Source organism: Phalangium opilio, unplaced genomic scaffold (assembly GCF_054372755.1).
Source record: "Phalangium opilio isolate 3A_F unplaced genomic scaffold, DU_Popi_V2 ptg000013l_1, whole genome shotgun sequence".
In the NCBI taxonomy this organism is placed as follows: Eukaryota; Metazoa; Arthropoda; class Arachnida; order Opiliones; family Phalangiidae; genus Phalangium; species Phalangium opilio.
This window is the reverse complement of record NW_028324148.1, coordinates 6,734,035-6,760,219: the sequence shown is the minus strand read 5'-3', so window position 1 is coordinate 6,760,219 and position 26,185 is coordinate 6,734,035. Positions and strand designations below refer to the sequence as shown.

At 38.2% G+C, this 26,185-nt stretch overlaps 1 protein-coding gene across 1 annotated transcript; it reads right to left on the bottom strand.

The window, feature by feature from the left end:
• Window positions 1–427: 427 nt before the first annotated feature.
• LOC149708725 (ATP-binding cassette sub-family C member 1-like) lies at window positions 428–25,164 on the bottom strand. The gene is made up of 23 exons (XM_089863856.1): window positions 24,980–25,164; window positions 24,705–24,881; window positions 24,246–24,359; window positions 24,046–24,183; window positions 23,776–23,913; window positions 23,489–23,547; window positions 23,081–23,383; window positions 22,626–22,800; window positions 22,311–22,565; window positions 20,498–20,701; window positions 19,816–19,962; window positions 13,799–13,889; window positions 11,910–12,280; window positions 11,599–11,766; window positions 11,189–11,364; window positions 10,374–10,482; window positions 3,187–3,832; window positions 2,616–2,670; window positions 2,456–2,546; window positions 2,184–2,383; window positions 1,876–2,002; window positions 926–1,695; window positions 428–856 (listed from the first exon to the last, which is right to left on the bottom strand). Exons 1-23 carry the CDS (start codon window positions 25,022–25,024, stop codon window positions 745–747), a joined length of 4,671 nt encoding a protein of 1,556 aa, XP_089719982.1. The 5' UTR covers window positions 25,025–25,164; the 3' UTR covers window positions 428–744.
• Between the last annotated feature and the right edge of the window lie 1,021 nt (window positions 25,165–26,185).

The window sequence follows — 26,185 nt, the reverse complement described above, 5'->3', positions numbered from 1 at the left end:
TACAGGTAATGAGTGTTTCAAGTTCATCTGATGCCAGAGATAAAGTGGTGTGAATGGGTCTTCGACTTTAGCGATCCCCATTGTTCGGGGATTAAATCGATTCCTAGCCATGGTTGGACTTTAAGTTTCAATCGGAAAGAATGTAGTTTTGCGGCGTCGTTTGTTGAAGCTAAGACCATTAACTACATCGATAACAAATTTAGAGGCTTCTCGCTTTCATCCCTTTTAGCAAGCGTTAATTTTTGCGACGAAATATTTGGTCTTAAGTGTAAGTGGATCACATAATAGCTCCCTATTACTGGGGAACTGTAAAATGATCCACCTATGGCTAAAGATAATAATTCTACGGTTGTTTTATCAGGAAAATATCTGTAGGTATTCTTGGTAACATAAATATAATCGCAATCGGTGAATATTTCAAATCATAGGCATAATAAAAAGGAAACTTTATTAAAGTGATAAAAGAAGCAGTTCTTCATTATTTTCTACGGTTCTTGAACCACAGAAGCATCGAGCAACCTCATCAAACGTGTTTTCGTTAATTGAAAATAAATGATCAACGTTTCAAACTAAAATGTCTAGAAAATCCGCAGTCAGTTAGGCATCAACTTGACAGTTTTTAGAAGAAAGGTCTATGATTGGAAGTTAGTAATTAAGTAAGAGTATCATATATAGACCGGTAAGGTTATTGGCTAAACTAGTAATGTATGAAACAATGATTGCAAGGTTTAATTTGAAGGTTATCTAGAGTATATTGGCGTCTTTGGCTAAATCGTAGAACATTGATTGCTCATTCTTCAAGAGGGCATGTGGAGAGTCGAATTCCGTAATTTGGCCCTGATCGAGAACCATCACCCTATGAAGAGTTGAATGAAGATAAATTAGCCAATCATTTTAATTCGGTTTAATAAGTAGGCAAACTTACTTGTCGTAGTCCAAGATGGTGTTTATTCTGTGCGCGATGGTGACAATGGTAGAGTTGGCGAATTCCTTCTTGATGGTCTCTTGAATGAGATCGTCGGTGTCCATGTCTACCGAGGCCGTCGCTTCGTCCAAGATAAGAATCTTGGTATTTCTCAACAAGGCACGGGCCAAGCAGACCAACTGACGCTGCCCGACGCTCAAGTTGTTACCTCCTTCGGCCACGGGGTGATCCAGTCCCTGCTCGAGTGACGTCACGAAAGATTTCAGGTGCGAGTGTTCAAGAGCGGCCCACAGTCGATGGTCATCTTTTTGTCCAAATGGATCCAAATTGAGTCTGAGTGTGCCCGAGAAGAGGACGGGCTCTTGGGGGATGATGGTCAGCCGCGATCTCAAATCGGACAAGCCCAATCCCTCCACTTCCACCCCGTCTATGACGATCTGACCTCGCACCCCCTCGATGAGACGGAAGAGTGCCAGCGTCAGCGACGACTTTCCCGCTCCTGTCCGCCCCACCACGCCCACCTTCTCTCCAGCTTTGATCCTGACATCTATGTCCTTCAAGACCAAATCTAAGCCTTCTCGATATCTGGTGCTGTAGTCGCGAAATACGATTTCTCCTCGTTGAGGCCAATCGGCTGGCGGTTGAGATTCTGGTTTCTCCCACTCGGCCTCTGACTGCAAATGGCAGTACTCGTCAACCCTTTCTATGGAGACGGTATTCGTTTCCAAACCAGTAAATGAAGTTATAAAGAGTTTGATCATTTGTAGAAGCTATAAGATCAATAATAATATTGGTACTTAATTGTTGGAGGTAAATAATCACTTAGCATGAAAAATGTTTCAGCTATCGTCCTCAGAAATAAGTGCGAAACAAATATTCGAGGACGACAGGGATATTGGGGAACTTAATTTAGTTCTAGAAAAGAAGTCGATTTACTTGTTTATACTTACATAATCTGCATTAGCCAAAATCATTCCCACAAAATCGGTTGACATAGTCTCTTTGTTCAAAATAATGAAAAAAGCGGTACAAAACATCAAGCAATTGCCCAAGAGATTGTAACGTATTGCTAGCCATCTGAAAAGGAAGAAAGTATTTTATGAACCACTAAAAGAAAGTGGAGTTGAAATTAAGCTTGGAAGGTCTGCTTTAATTTGCATCTATATTTAATTTTCAGTTTTCATTCGAAATTCGACATAACATAAATTTGCAATCTGTTTCGCTAATTACCAACACTTAAAATCAGTGCGGGAGATACCTTTGGACCATATTCATCATGTAATTAGCGGCAGTGCTTTCGTCGATCAATTTCAGAAAGCGTCCTTCGAAGTTCTCTCCGGCGTCACACGCCCTGATGACAGTGCTGCCAGCCACTGATCCTCCCACGTGCGAAAACAGGAAGGAATTTCTCAAACTGGCTAAACGTTTCAATTGGCGATTGCTCGTCATGAAAAAACGCTACAAAAACGCAAGAAATCCTTCATAATAGGTGAAATTAGAAAATTATTCGGTAAAAGATCTCCCTCGAACACAAAGGCGGTAAGATCTGGCTCCTATTATATTTTCAAATAATATATCACTTATAGCTAGTTGCTTTTGGTTTTTTAGGTGTAATTCTTCACTTCAGCCAAGTTTAACCGTGAATGCGGCAATGCGCGTCCTGAATATTATGCTGTGATCGATTCATTACTTCCAACAAGGTTGCACCGCCAGCTTTAGGCCTAGAGCGACTGGTTCGCTGAATCCTTGGAATGTTGGCAAATATATAAGAGGCCAGGCTACTTGGCAGATAAATTGCACGACCAAGTACCCTGGCCTCCTGGTTTAAATGTTAGGAATTTTCCTACTCCTAAAAATATGTAAATGTGTAACTTCTCATTACATTATTTCGAATTTTATTTAATGGGAATATCTCCTGTAGGCCTAAACCAAGCGTTTAAACGATAAATTTTAGAGCATAAAGGTCTTGTCGACGGGCAGACCGGTCTTATTCAGTGCTGCCAAGCCCGTGTCCGCGGAAGGTGACTTTACCCCAATTCATCATCCTTCACCAACTGTACACATTTCAACTAGTTTCCTGGTTACCTCACACCTTCGAGTCTACCGAAGGCCTAACGTCTGCTCGCGGAGAACATATTTTTTAACTCCCGTGATGTCAAGGCCTATCTTCAGTTTACACTTTGATTAGATTTATTGCTTTTGGGTTTTGGACGCTTCTATGCAAGTAATGCGAAATTATTTAAATCTTCATTTTTCTCAGCGCAAGATTCTTCTACATGTCAAATCAAATGCGATTTTCTTATGTATGTACATCCACAAAACTTTCCAGGTCGAGTGATACTGAGTAATTGCTTGTAAGAAAGAGGAAAGTCGAGTTCCTACCTGAAGTAAAATGTATCCGAAAGTTACAGCAACGCAAGGAATTATGAATAATGGTAAAAAAATTGCATTTGCCAACGTCGAAAGAATTACAAATATTAATGCGTAAACGTTCATTCTTAACATTGGAGGTACTTGATGGTCGAGGGTGTCGATATCTTGGGAGAAACGATTGAGTATCCTTCCAACAGGGGTCGTGTCGAAGAAAGACATGGGACAGCGAGATATGCTATCGAGCATTTTACCATGTAGACAGTTTGCCGCTCGTAGACAGCGAAACAAGTTGATAATTGAGAAGACCGATGCCATAATCGAGAAGCTTAGACATAGAACAACAAAGACCGCTATACGGGTTGTTTTTAAGTCTGGGTTTTCTATTAGATTTGCTTTGGTGTCCGCGCACCACAGCGACAGCCAATACACAGCCGCTAAATTAAAGATTGCACAACAGACAATAGCTAGAGTGAAGATAATACACCATACTAGCCCATAGGCTTTAAAATATTGTACGAATTTTGACAGGGATATCTGAAAATGCAAAAAAAAAAAAAAATAATAAAAGTGACTGCGTCTCTTTACCCTTTCTCTATTAAGATCGAGCTAAAGCCAACTTGGGAAGGGGGGAGGGGTTGTTCATTTGCCTTTAGTTTCTGCTCATTTCCAAGCAAGTGTTTCAAATAAAAAATTTCAAGACTTACAAACCGAAAGACAACATTTCAAAGATTACAACAAAATTGTGAAAAACTTTTATTTTTGAAATTACATTAAGTTAAATGACATTAAATTTAAAGTTACTAATTCCAATATATCTTGTCTTTCCGTCGTTTAAATTGCATAAAATTTTGCAAACACGCGCATTTACACCTACGCTAGTGGTTAATCGAGACACTTTTGCAAAATGTCAATTATGTAGCTAATTAAGCGAATAAACTAATTTATTTAGTGACTTAATTAGTTAAATAATTGACATTTTCCAAAACTGTCTCGATTAACCACTAGCGTAGGTGTAAATGCGCGTGTATGCAAAATTTTATGCAATTTAAACGACGGAAAGACAAGATATATTGGAATTAGAACTTTAAATTTAGTGTCACTTAACTTAATGTAATTTCAAAAATAAAAGTTTTTCACAATTTTGTTGTAATCTTTGAAATGTTGTCTTTCGGTTTGTAAAGACTTGAAATTTTTTAATTGAAACCCTTGCTTGGAAATGAGCAGAAACTAAAGGCATATGAACAACCCCTCCCCCCTTCCCAAGTTGGCTTTAGCTCGACCTTAAACAGTTAATTATATATTAGCTCCGTGACCAGGGTTGTTTGATTTAAATCAGTTGGATTTAAATCAAGCGATTTTTTTAAGAAATCATTTGATTAAAATCAAGTATTTATTATTTATTTAAAAAAAATGTTATCTAAGATTCCAAGAAATAGTTTAAAAAACGTAACTAGAAAAGACCTATAATTAACAAGTTGGGAAAACCAAAATATTACCTCTCCGAGTCAAGAGGTCTACTACTACAAACTTATTTACCTAGATATGGAATTATTTCTCTTTTTTGAAGTAAAAATTTACGAAATATTGAAGCAGTATTCCAAGCATAGCGAATAATACAGTAAAGCAGACGACATTTTACATCCAATAAGGATAAATCTTGGACACATGGAAATCAGTCAATGGGGAAAAGATCAGGAAATGAAGTCTACGCTTCAGCTGTTTACCGTATATTCTGATAGCTACATTCACAACTGGTTTGCAGTGTCAACACTATCGTCTCGTCTCACCTCAACAATATTCTTAGTTTGCCAACATGAATGTCAACGTTAAATAACACCAACGCTAAATTGTAGCTAGACGCACTAATAGTCAATGCGCACCATAAAGAGAATAAAAGGTCTGTGGCTACTACCCGTTTACCATTAGCCCTTTACTATTCTAAGTGCCACCATGATCTTTTCTTCTATTATAAAATCTTAACCTGATTATTTAATAGTGTATTTAACTTTCGGCTCACTCTGAACCGTTGATGTCTCTTCATTTCAGACACGAAAATCAAAGCCCAAAGTTTACTTCACCTCAGGCCTCAATTATTTATTCATTGTTTCACTAAGCCTATTGCGGATAATGCTTAATATACCCGCCGGAGTCTAAGTCTTAGTTTTCTTCATGAAATCACTAAACCAAGGATTATTCTATATACAGATGTAGTATAGCTTAAGTAATATATAAACAGCCATTTCAAATAACAATATTAAAAAAAATCTTTGGAATATCAAAATGAAACAGAGCTTTAAAGCTACAAAAGTACTAAATGCATCATAATTACGAAAAATACTTCCACATATTCACTTTATATTATGGAAAAAGGGAATATTAAGGTTCTGTATGATTTCTTAACACATCAACACAAGGCTAACTGCTAACGCGACGCACTAGTGTAACAATGGACGGACACACACAGACAAAAGCATAGACTGCTTTTTAACTCTTTCCGTATTAATTTTGAGTTGAGAAACAAGATTATCTTTAATATTTAAATAAATATAATTATTTTTAATTATTTTAATCTTCAATAATTAACATTAATATTAGTTAAATCGTTTAAAATAAAGTTATACCTATTATCATCTCAAACTTTGCTAATATTGACGTTTAAAGTGAAGGGTACCCCTCTTGCCCGCTTTTTTCAAATTTGGGGTATATATACGATTCGTTTCCATGATAATAGTAAGGAAAAAGCGCAATTGCGAAAACCTTTGGTGGCGATCCCACCTTAGGGAGGCTAAACGTTTCTCGTAACCCTAGCTGATCGCCGCGTATATCCTAAAACCAAACGATGATAATGGAGTAGAAGCCAATGAGACAGATTGGTGTCTATGTGGAATAGACAGAAGACCAGTAGAAGGTGGTGTTAGAAGCCAGAATGTACAGACTGGTGTCCAAGTGGGATGGACGAAGACCAGAAGATGGTGGTGATTAGAAGCCAGTATGTACAGACTGGTGTCCTGTGGGATGGACGAAGATCAAAAGATGGTGGTGATTAGAAGCCAGTATGTACAGACTTGTGTCCAAGTGGGATGGACGAAGACCAGAAGATGGTGGTGATTAGAAGCCAGTATGTACAGACTGGTGTCCGTGTGGGATGGACAAAGACAAGAAGATGGTGGTGTGAGAACTCAAGTAGAGGAGCCATTTCCGTGACTGTGAAAGCAGTTCGGAAATGGCGAACACGTTTGCTCCGATTTGGAAACTGCGAACGCGGTCACGTGGGTGTAACAACAGACACACAGACAGACAGACAGACAGACACACACGATCGTTACAGAACCTCTCCGTGACATACGTCACTCGGAGAGGTAACAAGTTGGGAAAACCAAAATATTACCTCTCCGAGTCAAGAGGTCTACTACTACAAACTTATTTACCTAGATATGGAATTATTTCACTTTTTTGAAGTAAAAATTTACGAAATATTAAAGCAGTATTCCAAACATAGCGAATGTACAGTAAAGCAGACGACATTTTACATCCAATAAGGATAAATCTTGGACACATGGAAATCAGTCAATGAGGAAAAGAACAGGAAATGAAGTCTACGCTTCAGCTGTTTACCCTATATTCTGATAGCTACATTCACAACTGGTTTGCAGTGTAAACACTATCGTCTCGCCTCACCTAAACAATATTCTTAGTTTGCCAACATGAACGTTAACGTTAAATAACACCAAAGCTAAATTGTAGCTAGACGCACTAATAGTCAATGCGCACCATAAAGAGAATAATAAGTCTGTAGCTACTACCATAAGTGGATCATATTACAGCTCCCTATAAGTACTGGACGTAGGTTATGCTTTTATATACAGCGTTTTCTTCCAGGACATCCAAGCCCGCCATCTATAGCTCAGTTTCACAAGTTTAGTTTGCCCATTAACCCGGATCTGGAGTTACGTTAGCCTACGGAAGTTCCGGTTGATGGGAATGGCTGTCAGTGTCGTGATTAGTGTGAAACTTGTTATCGCGTTATAATTTTGATTTAGAATGGCTTATTTTTCTTTTGCTAATCAGGAAAAAGGCCTAGGATCAATGTATTTAATTACAATGCCCAAATGAAAGACACATTGAACACGATTTATGTGATATTAAAAGCACTTAACCGTAAGCAACTAAAAAGTTTTGTAAAACTGAAAAATATTGACCAGCATCTTTCGCAAACGGAAAACGTTAAAGCATTGAAAAAATTTGTCAGACTTAAAGAAGGAAAGCAAATTTCTAACCTATAATTAGTAATAAATCTGTCCAACTATTCCCGCTAAAAACCTTTAAATGGGTGGAAACTCAGTGCTGTATTAGGCATGTATGAAAAATGTTCTATCATGATGAAGGCTATTTTGATCATTTGAATTCATATTAATTACCCTTCCAACACAAGCCTTTAAAAATTGAGCGAAATACCTACAGACCGGCCAGTTATTTTTTAAAATCGGAAACATAAAGTGGACTTCTACTATTATACTCACAACCCAACACTATATATGGAACAACTTGTTTCCTTCAGCGCTCTTCTCTCTCAAACCTTTTTTCATTGGCTACCACTTACTTCCGTTTGCTTCCCACTTTTTAAAAATTTCTTTCGCGCCAAAATCATTCCTCTGGTTTAGTTCACAAATTCGCCGCTGCGTTTCGCATTTACCCTCTTCCCTTCAGTGCTGGGAGACAATGCTGATGCACAGCGATGTTATATCGTCCTGTACTTCTAGGGAGCTGTAATATGATCCACTTCTGCTACTACCCGTTTACCATTAGCCCTTTTACTATTCTAATTGCCACTATGATCTTTTCTTCTATTATAAAATCTTAACCTGATTATTTAAGAGTGTATTTAACTTTCGGCTCACTCTGAACCGTTGAAATCTCTTCATTTCAGACACGAAAATCAAAACCCATAGTTTACTTCACCTCAGGCCTCAATTATTTACTCTTTGTTTCACTAAGCCTATTGCGTATAATACTTGTTATACCCGCCGGAGTCTAGGTCTTAGTTTTCTTCATGAAATCACTAATCCAAGGATTATTCTATACAGGGTGTTTGTGAAAAGTCCATCAATAATGAAAGGGCGTATTTATTGGGCCATTTTGAGTCGAAAATGTTCTATGACATTTTGCCGTCCGAGCCACGGTTTTCGAGTTATGATTTGAATATTTTAGGGATGACCCCTTCATTAAATTAGCGCTGTCTTTCAATTTCTTAATTAAATTTATGGGGTCATCCGTAAATTACTCCAATCATAACTTGAAAACAGTGGCCCGAACGGAAAAATGTCATAGAACATTTTCGACTCAAAATGGCCCAATAAATACGCCCTTTCATTATTGATGGACCTTTCAGAAACACCCTGTATACAGATGTAGTGTAGCTTAAGCAATATATAAACAGCCATTTCAAATAACAATATTAAAAAAATCTTTGGAATATTAAAATGAAACAGAGCTTTAAAGCTACAAAAGTACTAAATGCATCATAATTACGAAAAATACTTCCACATATTCACTTTACATTATGGAAAAAGGGAATATTAAGGTTCTGTATGATTTCTTAACACATCAACACAAGGCTAACTGCTAACACGACGCACTAGTGTAACAATGGACGGACACACACAGACAGAAAGATAGACTGCTTTTTAACTCTTTCCGTATTAATTTTGAGTTGAGAAACAAGATTGTCTTAAATATTAAAATAAATATAATTAATATTAAATATTTTCTTCGTCAGTTGTTTGCCTTATTGAGCGTTACATCGTTTTGATAAAGAACAATGAAACATTCTTGAGAGACTTGACTAATATTGGCGTTTGAAATGAAGCATACGCCGGTTGCTTTGCCTTACTCAAATAGGTAGTATATAAGGGTGTCGAACTACAGTTAAAAGCAAGAACAACCGCAATTGCGAAAACCTTTGGTGGACAACCCACCCTAGGGAGGCTAGACGTTTCTCGTAACCCTAGCTGATCGCCGCGAATGTCTTAAACCCAACGATGACGATGGAGTAGAAGCCAGGTGTGCAGACTGGTGTCCATGTGGGATGGACAAAAACCAAGACCAGAAGATGGTGGTGTAGAAGCCAGGTGTACAGACTGGTGTCCAAGTGGGATGGACAAAGACGAGAAGATGGTGGTGATTAGAAGCCAGTATGTACAGACTGGTGTCCAAGTGGAATGGACGAAGACCAGAAGATGGTGGTGATTAGAAGTCCGTATGTACAGACTGGTGTCCAAGTGGAATGGACGAAGACCAGAAGATGGTGGTGTTTAGAAGCCAGTATGTACAGACTGGTGTCCAAGTGGGATGGACGAAGACCAGAAGATGGTGGTGATTAGAAGCCAGTATGTAAAGACAGATGTCCATGTCGGATGGACGAAGACCAAAAGATGTTGGTGATTAGAAGCCAGTAAGTACAGACTGGTGTCCGTGTGGGATGGACAAAGACCAGAAGATGGTGGTGTGAGAACTCAAGTAGAGGAGCTATTTCCGTGACTGTGAAAGCAGTTCGGAAATGGCGAACACGTTTGCTCCGATTTGGAAACTGCGAACGCGGTCACGTGGGTGTAACAACAGACACACACACAGACACACACACAGACACACCCACAGACACACACACAGACAGACACACACGATCGTTACAGAACCTCTCCGTGACATACGTCACTCGGAGAGGTAAAAACAATCATGGTTTTGGCATATTTCAGATCTGTTTCGTTTTTCCCAGAACTCCAGTTTGTCGTGCCAATCGTGGTCAATTCTAACTGGAGTAAGATTCGAAATAGGTTGGGAAATGAAATAGTGGTCAAGCTAGTCTTTTTGTACAAGCATTTGAATAGAAACAATAAAAATAACTTTGTAGAAAATATCCAATAGCTGCTTAAATGTCATGATTATTTTGCTTTTTGTTAATTTTGACTCAAAAGTTTTCATGTTGGTAATTTACTAACTAGTAGTTCAATAAAAATAAAAAAAAATCCGATTTAAATCAAAAAAATCAACATCCCTGTCCGTGACAGTATGTACATACATTTCCCTCTTCGAGAGTCTCTTTAGTCATCAATTTCGCCTCATCCGCGTCCGATACTTTTCCTTTGGATGCAATATCATGAAATCTTTGCACTACAGTATTTAACTTCCTGTAAAATAATAAATTTCCAAGAATCACCTCTAAGAGCTCAAAATTAGAGCAATCCACGCAAGCTTTACACACATTTACATTGAGGTACTAGGCGGGATTGCAGAAATCGACATTAAGTTGCTCAAATTATAAGGTGTAACCGGATTTTGGCTTTTAATTAGTGTTTTAGACTTTAGTCAAGTGTACTTATTTGTGAATAATTTTGGGGGCTTGGAATCTTCGGATTATGGAAAACCAGGTGGATTGGAAGTCGAACTGGACATTGACATTGACGTGAAACAGGAGGGTGCCTGATCATGACAAAGAAATGGACGGGAAAAAACGTCATTGTGACGAACGTAGAATATAGAATGGCGTAGACAGAAGATAGTGCAACATACTAGAGGCAGCGCTAAATACCTGCTAACAGGATTTAAGTTGTCAACTTTTGACATCTGCAAGTCATGGGATTTAATACGCGGTTTTTTCTAAAGGAAGGCCGCTGACTAACCCGTTTTGTAAATTTAAAGTTGTTTAGATATACGTGCAAGATATGTTTAGCTCATGGGTAAAATAAGAGAGGGATCGAACGGCATGCCGGTAGTACACAAAGAAAAACACTGGGGCACTTGGATCACGTCAAATTTATAACTTAAACCTTTCTTCCGATGCTGGACATTGTTCATAATCATTATATAACATACACATAGCCTCAGTTTACTCACGACGCATCAACTTTGTCATCGTCGTTCATGTGTTGAGCAAAATAATCTCTGGCCATTCCCTGACGACTCATGATTTCGTCATAGGTTCCCCTCTCGATGATTCGTCCGTTGTTCATAAAGAAGATCTCGTCCACTTCTCGTACGAAGTTCAGGTTATGCGTCACCAAAACTCTCGTCTGTTTGAGGAGGAATTGGTCAAGCAACGAGGATATAACATAAACAGGCTCAACTTGATGGATGAGAGATCAAGGGTTACATGGGTTTATTGCGGTAGTTATTGGCTTACTACGCCAGGATATTTTGATCACATTTCCAAAATATACAATTAGCAAATTTAAATTCGCCAATTTATTCTTGGAAATGTTAAGCTTTGCTCTCTCGTGAGAAATAAAAGACAATTGGCTTTTTACTTTGTTACGAAGTAATCCATTTGTTCCTATGACTTCGTCGAAGAGATGTTTGGCCACGTGCGAGTCAACTGCCCCCAGTGGGTCATCCAAGAGATACACATCAACATTTCTATAAATTTCTCTGGCCATGATGACCCTTTGTTTTTGACCGCCACTCAAATTTATACCCTATGATAAACAGCACGTAAATTAAAGACAGCGCTTTGTTTTACGCTTTTAAGGCGAGATCCTTATCTTCCCGGTTAAAGACAAAGCACGTATCATACGTACATTGGGCATAGGTTAGCTATCATTTTTCCATTGATACGTACTCTTTCTCCGATCTCCGTCTCGTCACCAGATGGTAGCTGGTCGAGGTCCGGTTGCAGGGCGCATGCTTGTATGACGCTGTCGTATCTTTCTCGGTTCATGTCGTCAACGAAGAGTATATTTTCTCTGAGTAAGGTGTTCTGGATCCACGGTTGTTGAGTGACGTATCCCACTCGCCCGGCCACTCTCACCTCCCCCTCCACCTTCGGCATCTCGGACACCAAAGCGGACAAGAGCGAGGACTTGCCAGAACCCACCGGACCCACCACGGCCACTAACGAGCCGCGAGACACTTTCAAATTGATGTCCTGAAGAGACGCCGCTGCCGGCTCTTCCTGGTTCCAACAAAACGTTCCCTTCTGAATCTCAATTGCTGAAATTTTCATAGAAAAACATTTATTTATTTATTTATTTTATCGATGTTTATCGACTGATTCGACTCCTTGCTCGAAATTTGATGGATTAAATAATTCTAAATTCATTATTTAAAGCCATATTACACTCTCATCATGGATATGCATATTTATACATATTCATTCTCTCATAATGGGACGTTAAGATTAGCTTAAAGCTAGATTCCCACTCGACGGAAAACACGACGGAAACCCGGCAGAAAGGGGTTCGACTGAAAAATCTTTACGCCGAGCCCGACGGAATTTCCGTTCGGTCGGGCGTAAGTTGTGTTCTATTTTTTCGGTCGTGTTCGACGTTACGCCGGAGTCTCAGCCAATGAAATTATCCCACTGTCGACAACGTCATAAATTTCAAGAGCGCACGCACACGCGAGATCGATTGATAGCCGCCATTTTTTTGTGGTTGACCAAGGTTTATCGGAAACATACCACCAATAAAGAAAAATGAAACTTACGAAAGTAAAAAGAGATAAGATGTTAATAAGGAAGACTTTACTCAGGAGGTTAGAAAATATCCCTTATTTTACGATCTAAGCGACAAGGGGACAAAGATACTAATTCAGAGTGTGAAATGGATGTTGTGGAAACAACTCGTATCTGTCACGTGACCCAAAAATATCTACCGCCAAACTGAAAATTCAGTCGTAGTGTAAACGGTCTACCGCCGGACGTCGGCGTAAGTTAAAATGTCTACAGTTGGCTGTGCGATTTCCGCCGGATTTTTTCGGTCGAGTGGGAATCTAGCTTAAAGCTAGATATCCACTTGACCGAAAAAACCGGCGGAAATCACACAGCCGACGGTAGAAATTTTAACTTATATACCATTCACACAAAAACTGAATTTTGAGTTTGGGGGTAGATATTTTTGGGTCACGTGACAGATTTGAATGGTTTCCACAACATCTATTTCACACTCTGAATTGGTATCTTTGTCCCCTTGTCGCTTAGGTCGTACAACAAGGGATATTTTCTAACCTCTTCAATAAAGTCTTCTTTATTAAAATATTATCTCTTTTTACTTCCATTAGTTCCATTTTTCTTTCTTTGTGGCATGTTTCCGATAAGCCTTGGTCAACAACAAAAAATGGCGGCTATCAATCGATCTCGCGCGAGTGTGCGCTCTTGAAATTTACGACGTGGTCACTGGGATAATTTCATTGGCTGAGCGTTGCCTACGATATAGCGTAGGCAACGGGCTGAGGCACCGGCGTAACGCCGAATACGACCGAAAAATAGAACACAACTTACGCCCGGCCGAACGGAAATTCCGTCGGGCTCGGCGTAAAGATTTTTCAGTCGAACCCCTTTCTACCGGGTTTCCGTCGTATTTTCCGTCAAGTTGGAATCTAGCTTTAAATTACAAAATTTCTTCAATTCTCTCTTTTTGTTCCGTTCAAGTTCACGTTTGTATCTTTAACCATAGCTTTGTTCTACTTTAAATTTCCAGAGTTTCTCGATTAGTCGTGAAACTGACTTACCATCTTGGGTGTCGCTAGCCATACGCTCCACGTAATCTTTTCTTTCTTCACGACTCAACAAGTTTGCAATTCTTGTCACTGACACGTGCGCCTGTAATGAATAATTGGTGTAATTTCGAAAAGCTTTCAATAATGGGAGGGTCAACATAGCAATCTTATACGATTATTTCTCTAAAAACAAAAGGTCTTTGCAAAATCTTTTCAACTGGCCGTTGTTTAATCAAAATATGTAATGTCAACAAAACGTATATCTTGCAGTCCACATTTAAGAAAAAGAAGAAACGAGAAACGTTTGGGGATGTGGTGAAATAAATCTATGTTCGTGGCTATGCAAGACCGATCGTAACACTTAATTAAAAGTTGTGAATTAGGGTTGAAATTCATCATCAGAAGTCTATAATAAACTCCCTTCCAGAGGAAGTACCCAACAAGCTTAAAAACATGAAACGTCTAGCTTGGTTCCGCCGTACACTGTTAAAAAAAATGGAACTGTTTGACACCTTTAGAGGTGTTTCCTAATGCATCCCCAGTAGCACCTCTATTGGTGTTTAAAAGCACCATCCGAGAGGATGTCAATACGCACCTTTCAAAACGGTGCGAAATAATACCTTCTCTGAAGGTGCTTTTTAAATCCTGTTAGATGTTTTAATCACTTTGAGTAGAGGTGTATATTAATACCAGAAATGTGTTTATAAACCCTTAAAAAAAAGGTCTTTTTGAGACTAATTTGGTGTTTTTAAATTCCATTGACGTTGGTGCTTTTTAATTCCTGTTAGGTTTAAAACATCACCCTTAATAGAGGTTTATAATTATACCAGAAAGGTGTCTATAGACTCTGTAAAAGGTGTTTTTTGAAATAGTTGTTTTTCAAAACACGTGAGTTACCATAGATTAGTCTTTCAAAATAGCTGCTCAAATCCAGTGGATTAAGCGTAAATGTTTATTCTGCTGTAAGCCTTATTCAACCGTGTAAGAATTGATACGCGTGCGAAATGGTTACGTTTAACCTTTACTGTATATCCTCAATAGTTCTTTTTAAGGACCTGATTTATATCATTCAAAAGTGTATTTAATTTTCGGCTCACTGTGAACCGTCAAGACCTCCTCAAAGACACACGAATTCATGGAACCAAACCGAACAACTCTTACCAAAATCTTTAAATGTAGCATTCAGTGTAACTAGGAAAGTTTAATTTCACGTTTACACTATATACAGGGTGTTTTCGAAAAGTCCATCAATAATGAAAGGGCGTATTTATTGGGCCATTTTGAGTCGAAAATGTTCTATGACATTTTGCCGTCCGACCCACGGTTTTCGAGTTATGATTTGAATATTTTAGGGATGACCCCTTCATTAAATTAGCGCTGTCTTTCAATTTCTTAATTAAATTTAAGGGGGTCATCCGTAAATTACTCCAATCATAACTTGAAAACAGTGGCCCGGACGGAAAAATGTCATAGAACATTTTCGACTCAAAATGACCCAATAAATACGCCCTTTCATTATTGATGGACCTTTCACAAGCACCCTGTATAAATGTAGTAAAGCTGAATTAAAAAGTAAACACCAAATTTGAAATATTAATACAAAAGATGTTCTTGGAATATTGAAATGAAACAGAGCTTTTTAGCTACAAAACTTCAAAATGAATCGTAATGCCGAAACATACTAAATATTTTCATTTAATATTCTACAATAAGAAAATGTTATGGTTTTTTACTCGCTTTATATTAACTTTGATATGCGCATAGTGTTTCGATTCAGATGCAATCTTCATTACTCTACATAAACTTTCACTTGTATCGTTCGGAAGAAAGAAGATTATCTTAAATAATTAAATAAATATAAATGATATTAATTTTTTTTAATCGTCAGGATTTTACCTTAATTCTAGTTAGGTGGTTTACAGAAACGTTATTCTTAAAATGATTTTAAATATAGCTATTGTTGACGTTTGACTTCTAGCGTAAACCGTTTTCACAAATTTTGGAAATTTAGGGTATATAAGGCGATTGATTGACAAATGGTAGGAATAAGCGCAATTGAGTGGACCTTTGGTCGAAGACCTGCCATTGGGAGGCTAGTCGTTTCTCGCGCGTACATCTTAATCCCAACGATGATAATGGATTAGAAGCCAATGTTTCAGATTGGCGTGTATGTGGTATACACAGAAGACTATATGATGGTGTTGTCAGAAGCCAATAAGTACAGATAAACTTGTATGTCGTATATACCATTAGAAAAACAAGTTGGGAAAACCAAAATATTACCTCTCCGAGTCAAGAGGTCTACTACTACAAACTTATTTACCCAGATATGGAGTTATTTCACTTTTTTGAAGTAAAAATTTACGAAATATTGAAGTAGTATTCCAAACATAGCAAACAGTAAAGTAGACGACATTTTACATCCAATAAGGATAAATCTTGGACACATGGAAATCAGTCAATGGGGAAAAGAACAGGAAATGAAGTCTACGCTTCAGCTGTTTACCCTATATTCTGGTAGCTACATTCACAACTGGTTTTCAGTGTAAACACAATCGTCTCGTCTCACCTCAACAATATTCTTAGTTTGCCAACACGAATGTTAACGTTAAATAACACCAAAGCTAAATTATACCCAGACGCACTAATAGTCATAGCGCACCGTAAAGAGAATAAAAAGTCTGTAGCTACTCGTTTACCACTAGCCCTTTTACTAATCTAATTGCCACCATGATCTTTTCTTCTATTATAAAATCTTTACCTGATTATTTAAGAGTGTATTTAACTTTCGGCTCACTCTGAACCGTTAATGTCTCTTCATTTCAGACACGAAAATCAAAGCCAAAAGTTTACTTCACTTCAGGCCTCAATAATTTACACTTTGTTTCACTAAGCCTATTGCGGATAATACTTGTTTTACCCGCCGGAGTCTAGGTCTTAGGTTTCTTCATGAAGTCACTAAACCAAGGATTATTCTATATACAGATGTCGTATAGCTTAAGTAATATATAAACAGCCATTTCAAATAACAATATTAAAAAAAATCTTTGGAATATCAAAATGAAACAGAGCTTTAAAGCTACAAAACTACTAAATGCATCATAATTACGAAAAATACTTCCACATATTCACTTTATATTATGTAAAAAGGGAATATTAAGGTTCTGTATGATTTCTTAACACATCAACACAAGGCTAACTGCTAACGCGACGCACTAGTGTAACAACGGACGGACACACACAGACAAAAAAATAAGCTGCTTTTTAACTCTTTCCGTATTAATTTTGAGATGAGAAACAAGATTATCTTAAATATTAAAATAAATATAATTAATATTAAATATTTTCTTCGTCAGTTGTTTGCCTTATTGAACGTTACATCGTTTTGATATAGAACAATTAAACATTCTAGAGAGACTTGACTAATATTGGCGTTTGAAATGAAGCATACGCCGGTTGCTTCGACTTACTCAAATAGGTAGTATATAAGGGATTCGAATCGCGGCTGTAGATAAGAACATCGCAATTGCGTGAACCTTGGAGGAAGACCCCTCCATTGGAAGGCTAGACGTTTCTCGTAACCCTAGCCGATCGCCGCGTATGTCTTAACCTTAAGGATGTTGGTGGTGTTAGAAGCCAGGTGTACAGACTGGTGTCCATGTGGGATGGACAAAAACAAAGACCAGAAGATGGTTGTGTTAGAAACCAGGTGTACAGACTGGTGTCCATGTGGGATGGACAAAAACAAAGACCAGAAGATAGTGGTGTTAGAAGCCAGGTGTACAGACTGGTGTCCATGTGGAATGGGCGAAAGACTAGAAGATGGTGGTGTTTAGAAGCTAGAAAGTTCAGACTGGTGTCCATGTGGGGTGGACAAATGAACAGTTGTTAGACAGACAATGGAGTTATAGCCTGTAAGTGGAATACAATTTCCGGGACTGTAAATGCGGTCTGGAAATTGAATACACGTTTGCTCCGATCTGCAAACTGCGAACGCGGTCACGTGGGTATAACAACGGACAGACAGACAGACAGACAGACAGACAGACAGACAGACAGACAGACAGACAGACAGACAGACAGACACGTCGAATTTAGAACCTCTCCGTGACATACGTCACTCGGAGAGGTAACAAGTGTGGAGATTGCGTAATGAAGTAGAATTTTTACCTCTCTAAGTGACGATGACGTCACGGAGAGGTATTGCACTGGACGTGTCTGTGTGTCGCAGTTGGCAAATCGAAGCAATTTCCGGACCGCGTTCGCACTCGCAGTATACAGAAATTCGAAAAATGTTTCTTCGTTTCTATATCCAACTTATTTAAGGTCAATCATTAACAACCCGTTACACCTTCATCTACTGTCTAACCACCAATTGTTTCACCCAATGCCAACCGGTATCTAATGGCTTCTAACAACAACACCATGCAATAGTCTTTCGTGTACACCACATACGCCACACGCGGCGAGCGGCTGGGGTTACGAGAAACGTCTAGCCTCCCAATGGCAGAGCTTCCACCAAAGGTTCACGCAATTGCGCATTTTCTTACCTCTTAATGTGAATCAATCACCTTTTATACCCTTAATTTACAAAAGTTCTGATATAGGTGTTCCCTAGAAGTATAACGTTAAAGATAGCTATGTTTAAAATTATTTTAGAAATTAAGTTTCTTAAACCGACTTAACTATAATTAACGTAAAATACTGAATATTAAAATAATTAATATCACTTATATTTATTTAATTATTTAAGATCAACTTCTACTTTGGAATGACAAAAGTGAGAGTTTATATAGAACGAGTAATGAAGATTGCATCTGAATCGAAACGCTACACACATATCAAAGTTAATATAAAGCGAGTAGGATGAAAATATATCTTTCAAAACGATAACATTTTCTTTTTGCAGAATATTAAATGGCAATATTTTAAATATTTTTCGGCATTACGATTCTTTTAGTAGTTGTGTAGCTATAAAGTTCTGTTTCATCTCAGACACACAGATACGTCCAGTGTAATACCTCTCCGTGACGTCATCGACACTCGGAGAGATAAAAACCTGTGTCAAGGCGAAATTAAAGTATTTTTTATGAATTACTCTAATTTCAAGACATTCCAACATATTGAACTCTTCGAGAATTATTTTCCAATGATTGAAAAATCAAAATAAGTATGAATTCCTTCAAATATTTGGTATAAGGTAGTCCAAAGCAATTTTTAAAATCTTTGGGATATTTTTAGGATGCTTCACTATGCAGGTAGAATTAATAGGTGATTTCCCTCTAAGGTCATAACAAAAACCTTTCACTTAAAAAACACCATATCAGCTAAAAAGTGTTAAGTAAAGCCCAAAGGTGTTTATTCGCACCATTCAAACAGATTTATATTAAAAACACTATTTCCGTTTTTAAAAAAAAATTGATAAGGGTCAATTAACACCTAAAGGTGTTTATACGTACCAGTGAATCAACAGTTCCTTAAAAAATACCTTAAAAGAGTCAACTAGCACCTTTTTACGGAGAAAACACCATCTCAGTTAAAAAACACTCTAAAAAGAGTATATAAACCCCTCAAGGTATTTCCGAACACCCCTGAAACACCTTTTTTTCTAACAGTGTAGAGACTGTCTCGGCGCAGCGACGCTGTTCATTTACGACCAAGAAAAATGCACCAAAATGCATACAGTGTAGTCAACCGCGGGCATTTTACTTCCTAGTCCTACATGGTAGTTTATATCGTCTGCTCAAGCCAAGGGTTACGCGAATTTCTAGTTTTTTTATTAGTTTGTTTAGAATGGATTTTACAATTTACGAATTCAATAAATCGATTGTTTTATATGGATTAAACATAAAGCGGTCCTAACTTTGAGGGCCTCAACCAATTCACTTACAAAACCTTCATGCGAGCGTGTGCTCTAGTTTCATTACAATCAGATGAATGGTATAGGAATGCATTCGGGACAAAGAAACAAACTTTCGTTAAGATTCATCTTTTGACCTTCCCTTCAATCTGCTTGACACTATTCTTACCAAAACTAACGTGTTTATCGTTTCCGGAAAGGAAATCATTGTCATCATTAGTAATCGTACCAACTGCCATGAGACGAAGGCTATCCTCGAGGTGAGAACGTTATCGTCGTCAATTAATACGTACACGGCGAAACACGGTGATGTAATCTGAATATTTAGCAATAATATATGTAAGGACTTATTATATTATTTTTAAGGTATTATTGAAGTGAAAAAGAGAAAGTAAGCTCTTTAATTGAACAGTTAATCACCAACAGATTTGGTTTTGAAGGTTTCCCTCTCAGTCCATCGCTATACTTACTCAGTGACGTACTCGAAAACTGATTCTCATTGGTAGAAAGTGATATGCTAAAATGGAATAGCAAGATACTGTCGAGTTCCCTTCGTGTTTTCGGCCGAGAGGGAATCTAGATGAAAGCAAAGAGCGGGCCACGTTGGTTCCCCTGCAAGCTGACTTTCCTTACGAACTCCTTTTTTGTCTTGCACTTATAAATCCCGCCCACTAGCCTTCGCCAAGCCAAAGTTGGAGCTCGTAAGAAACTCAACTTGTAGGGGAACCGCGTGATCCGCGCTTTGCTTTAACAACGACGGCGCCCACTAAGGCGATGCGTTTGGATAAGGATGCACAGCGCGCTCTCTAATTCTTTACAATACAATTCAAGTTAAATATTAATGTTCGTACCAAAACAGGTATGACACATGCTATAAACATGTTTATCGGTTGGTAGCAGGCTTGTTTCTTCATGAGTGCAATTTCTTCTTTCCTGATTTGAAGAACACTGCTTTGAAACGACCTCTCCCAGGCGTACAACTTCAAGACGCGAATTCCGTTCAAGATTTCACTCATCATTTTCATCCTCTTGTCCTTGAGTTTCATCAGCTCAACCTAATGAACGAGGTAATTTAATGCGTGATTTGTATTTTGAGTTAATGTTCAACGCGCCATTTATTTCATGATTTTGGAGGAGAAAAAAATATACGCTAAGCCTTGTACGATCTACTCTATGAGTATTTTAGAGAATACAGCTTAAAACGTGGGTCGTAAAAGCAAAACGTCAATTGTAGCAGAAGTATATAATACTTCTCTTTGAGAGAGGTGTACCACAAAGTGGTTTAATTGTGACATGATTCCTCCGAACATCAGAAAATTTGGAGAGTTCGGTTACTAAACCGAATCACCTACGCAATAAATAGTTCCCTCTTCATTATTCTATTAGGGCCTAATTATTTGCCAAGGGCATGTGGATTTTTGTCCCATGAGGTTCGTGAGTTGATTGCTGCGGATTTAGTAGCAAATAGTTATAGAATTCACCCTAGCACGGTGCGATGCCCATTTGAAGTTTGAAGAACGGAAGAGCAAACTAAAAGGGGGGTGAGCCTGGGAAGAATCATGTTACATAACTAAAGTATTAAGAGGATACAGAGTGTCGTCGTTCTTCTATTATCCCATTCTGATTGTAGCAAAAGGTTGTTAAGATACTAAAATTGTACGGAAAAAATACATGAGGATACTTTAAGCTATAATAACCAGGGGTTATTATTATTTTTATTATTGTATAAAGGTACCTTCGCAAACGAGCGGAATCCACTGTACAGAAGCTTAAACTGATTGAACACTTTCTGCTTTCGAGTTCTGCTTTGTGCTTTAGAATCGGAAATTCGTTTCTGATTCTTTCCTACACCTATCGCATAGGCGCACTTAATTATTTCCAAGGATATTAAAGTTCCGTCCATCGCGCCATCTAGTTAAGAACATAGTTTGTAGAGATGGCTAGTGCAAGAGATAAGCGTTTGTTAATGTTAACGCACTTTATAAAAACATTGAAAATTAGGAACAGTCCTCGTTGGTGGGTTCATTCCATTTTGCGAAATAGAAAGAAAGAAGGGGATTTCCATATTATATAGAATATTCTCTGCTATGCAAGGTTTTGAAACACGATCCTTGATACTTTCACAACCACACAAGGATGTGTCCCATACTATTTGACAAGCTTTTAGCATTTTTTTCTTGTACTAATGTTTTGGCCGATTTCATGGCAGAAAAATAGCCCTATTAACTAAATTGAAGAATAACAGGACGACAAGATAAAAAATGATGTAAATCGAATGTGGTTTCCCTAAATTAACTCTTAATTGGTCAAAATATATCACGTGGCCCCAAGAGGAAACTGGAATATCTAATTGAAACAGATATTAGCTGAAAATGGGATTCAGCGCCTGCTTGCACAACCGCTTAAACAAATCCGCGTTAGTCTAGTATGCGAAAGGCCACGCTGAAACTGAATTCTTCAATCTGCTTCAGATACCGCTTTCAGTTTTCACTTTACGCTCGTTTGCGAAGGTACCTTTATGCATTATTTGCATTGTTTACATAAAACCATTTCTTCAATTATCGTAATCTAAACCAAAGGGGAGATTATTTGCGTTCTAACCGTTAGCAACTTCATCGGGTTTACGAAATCAATCAATTGATGTTTCTGTTGCATAACATTTACCTGCAACTCTTTGTATTTCTTGGTGCTGATATAGTTAAGCGGAAGAAGAATGACAATAGGTACGATGCCAGCAAAGGCTGAATATCCCAGTTCTTGATAGAGGAAGGCGAAGCACAGCACTGTTTGTACCGGGACCGACCACAAAAGACTCAGTTGCGGCGACAGAATTTGGAATCTGTTCGTGTCCACGTGCATCGTGTTCAGTATTTCGCCCATTGTCAAGTCACGTCGATCGCTGCTCGTCAAGCGAAATGTCTGCTTCGATGAATCTCATTAACGAACTAGCGTTCCACTATCATGATAACACTAACTTACTTTTTTGTACAGAACGTGCATGGTGGCGGATTTGAGTCTCAGTCCTAGCTTGGTGTGGAAAATGGCGCTGCCTTCTTGCAACAAAGATTGCGCGAGACCGGCCAAGCCGTAAAGGCAAGCATAGAAAATCCCTTTCCAGAAAGGTTCTTCGCTCGTCGAGTAATCAATAATCGAACTAAAGACAGATTTGAGTTAAATCTATAATTGGTCGTGTCGCTTTAATAACCAGTTTTCCGCTCATTGCAGTGTTGCCAAGACCTTATAAGCTCAAGTACTAAAGTTCTTTAATTTTAACATTAGTGACCAATAGAAAAAGAAAGTTTTATATCTGAGGTTACTGCACATTTCTGACTGTTGCTTTGCAAAAAGGTAACTGGGTTCAATGCAAGAACTGATTAGCCTTAATTATTGATTTGTGATGGTCTTAATGTAGCCAAAATATTCAAATTATTTACCCTATCAAGAGGGGGCAGGCAAAAGACATTACGTCGGCCAAAACTTGAAATGCCACTCCAGAAATCAAGCAAGGTCCGATTGTCCTCAACAAGGGCCAAGCCATCGACTTGCTTAGACTTTTTGTTCTGTTTCGTTCTTCCGAAAATCTTTTCATTTCCATTTCCCCACCGTCACTTTTGATCTTAGCTCGAGTTTTCCAGTGTTTTTCGAAAAGTTGCGAGACAGTCAGCGCTCGCTCCGCGTCATTCAAGTCGTACACATCCGATGGCTCCAGGTTTTTCTTCCAACCTTTCCACAGAGCGCTACAATTTTATTAAAAATTTCAAAGACAAATTTGCAAAAGTTGGAATTAAAATACAATCACCTTAGTTGAAATAACTTTTTCCTAAGAACGGGACCAGATTTACCTGGTAAGCCATGAATGAACCACGCGAGAGCAAAACGATGCATCATCTTCCTTTGATCTCTTCAAGTTTGAAAATAATGTTCTGGTTAATGATATTTTGTTCTGTAACCATAAGACTTCGACACTTTGTAATGCTAAAGCCTTAATTGTTGTTATATACAATAGAGATATATTGTGCCCTACACTTTGCTAAATTGGGAGCGACAACTAATCAACTAGTTCTTGGCAAATAGTGTCTAAGTTATCTACTAATATAAAGCTTGCGATAAAAAATGTTTAGAATATTACCGATTTGTCTCCCATTGAATACGTATTGTTCCCGTAGTGCTGCGCAGCGTCACTCAGTGTGTGTAATACGAGGGTTATTACTACTAGAGGGTAAATCACCGACTGAATTACCAGCTCAAAATAATCATCTTTGTCGTTCTGAAAAATGTCATATTTTTAAATTCAAATTAGATGTGTGGTTGGTGGTGGGGAGGGAATGTTAATTTCTTACTCGCAATACCAATCTAACTCGCTAAGGTTAGCTAAAAATAGAAAAACATTGTCACTAACTTGTAAATAATATTTCATGATGGTGGACCTCAGCGTAATCGTTTCCTTTAGTGTTAAGAGGAACCAAAATATTGTCAGGATCCCGGACAACACCGTGCCACCCCTTCTGTCGTAAATAATGAGGAATAGCGCCAAGATCTGCAACAAGTGAGATCAAATTAATTAATCAAAATGTTTTAGTCTTACTGAAATTGTCTTACGTAAGTTCCAAATTGAAAGATGACCGCCAAATTGTCAACGACTTGAAAATCACCGTAGTATATTTGTTTACCAAATTTCAAGACGCTAATTGCGGCCAGTAACAAAACCAAGAGCTGAAACGATAAGTTAAGAAGTAGCAACTATATTTTAAGAACATTCTACGAAGTTCCATCCGACTCGAGAAAAAAAACGCAAGAACTAAGGCCCTGTTATTCTCTTTATTGAAGGCTCGTTCCCAGGGATTTGCCTAGAAGTGTTTCTAAAGTTGTAGGCCATTTCACAATGAAGGGCCAAAAATTACCCCAACTTTGGACTAAGAAATCCAGTCCGCTTCTCGAGAGAAAGTTCTCAGAAGAAACAACACAAATTAGTTCATGGGAACCCGAGCATCCTGCTTTGACAGATGAGCATTCATTTCGTGTCCTACAAAGAAGCTCATTGATTATAGAAGTACTTACACTTTTCGTAATGGAAAGATGAGAACAATGAAAGCTTCTCCGTGGCGCCTTGGCGATCACAGACACTTCCAAGGGAAGAAACAACCATAGTATTGCACATGGCACCCAGACTAAAATTGTCTTTTGAAAACACGGTGTAAAATCCGGATTATCGGTGTACCATGTCAAATTAGCGTCCTGTTTAATACAAACGTTGAATATTTCTACTCCATTTTAAAACTTCGTAAATGTTATAATGAGAGCCGTGGTAAAGATAATAAAAACACATAACGTACCCAAAATGGAGATTCGCAAAACTCATCCAAAATGTAAGAACCCATTTCATATTAAACAAAACTAAAATAAAATGGCTTGCGCTAGTCTCTGGGAAGCCTTCAAACGACAAACGAATACTTTCAACGTCCTTCAATAAACCCAATACGGCGCTCGTATAGAACCCTACACTGAGACCTTGATCACGTTTCGTTCGTGTAACACAAGTGGTTCTGAAAACCAACGCATCTACGCTAGAACTAAAAATACGAGACGTCAAGCGATAAATACTTGTACTTTTTACGAAAAAATTATCTTCTCAAAGAAACCTCATTCTTAATAAATAAAATACGAATGATACGTAATCGCAGATGGCAGAACATAATATACTCAACAATATCTCCGTTTAATGATTTTTTAATCCTTATGTGAATTGTAGCCTTCGTTTCAAATCGACGAAAGAATCGTTATGGCTCGAAAAACGAAGCAAACCGTGTCAAGGATGGAAATTATCAGTCCGGATTATAGGAGCAAGCCCTTTAGGAGCGATGACCTATCGGTTGTTCAAAATTAGCCCATGTTCTCATTTTGAATGATGGATAATTTAGGACGGATTAATTAATGTTCAGTCTCCCAAATTAGCAACGAGACCTCAAAGTGTTTGACGAACTATTGATGTTTTCAACTTTATGGAGTAAACTGTGACTGTGTAGAGGAAGTAAAATACTCTGTACTGTACTATAGGCATTGCTAAACGCAAGTGTTGTACATCGAAAATAAAATCGCTTTTATGCTATATTTTTGAAAGCCCACATTTTTCCCAAGAATAAGATAATATTACACAGAGGTTTTGTAAATATAATAACCTTTTACTAGAAGTAAGATGAGACTAGAAGTACTGAGCTAACAAAATTCTTCACTTGGCGAAAATGAATATTCTTGATAACACACCAACGGTTGGCCCTCTGGTAGCGGTTTCTGAATTCTCCCTCCAAAATGTGAGACAATCGCGGCGGTAGACGGCCGAACTAGATTCAAGCACCCACATCCGTGTTCCGCGCCTTTAGGTTGAGGGGAAGGTGGTAGGAAATTTTTTGGAACTCGACCAATTTTTTTCTCACTAGTGTAGGCGCGATGGAAGCGGCATAAAATCCTCAAATTTGTTCACTAGTGTAGGCGCGATGGAAGCGGCATAAAATCCTCAAATTTGTTCACTAGTGCCAGGATCT

What these genes read in the sequence shown, in the direction of transcription:
- LOC149708725 (XM_089863856.1), bottom strand. Translation starts at nt 25,024, where the DNA reads ATGGGTTCTTACATTTTGGATGAGTTTTGCGAATCTCCATTTTGG. An exon ending in GTTCATTCATGGCTTACCAG is followed by an intron (nt 23,384 to 23,488) that starts GTAAATCTGGTC and finishes ATAAAATTGTAG; the next exon opens with CGCTCTGTGGAAAGGTTGGA. An exon ending in GATGACAAAGTTGATGCGTC is followed by an intron (nt 10,483 to 11,188) that starts GTGAGTAAACTG and finishes ATTATTTTACAG; the next exon opens with GAAGTTAAATACTGTAGTGC.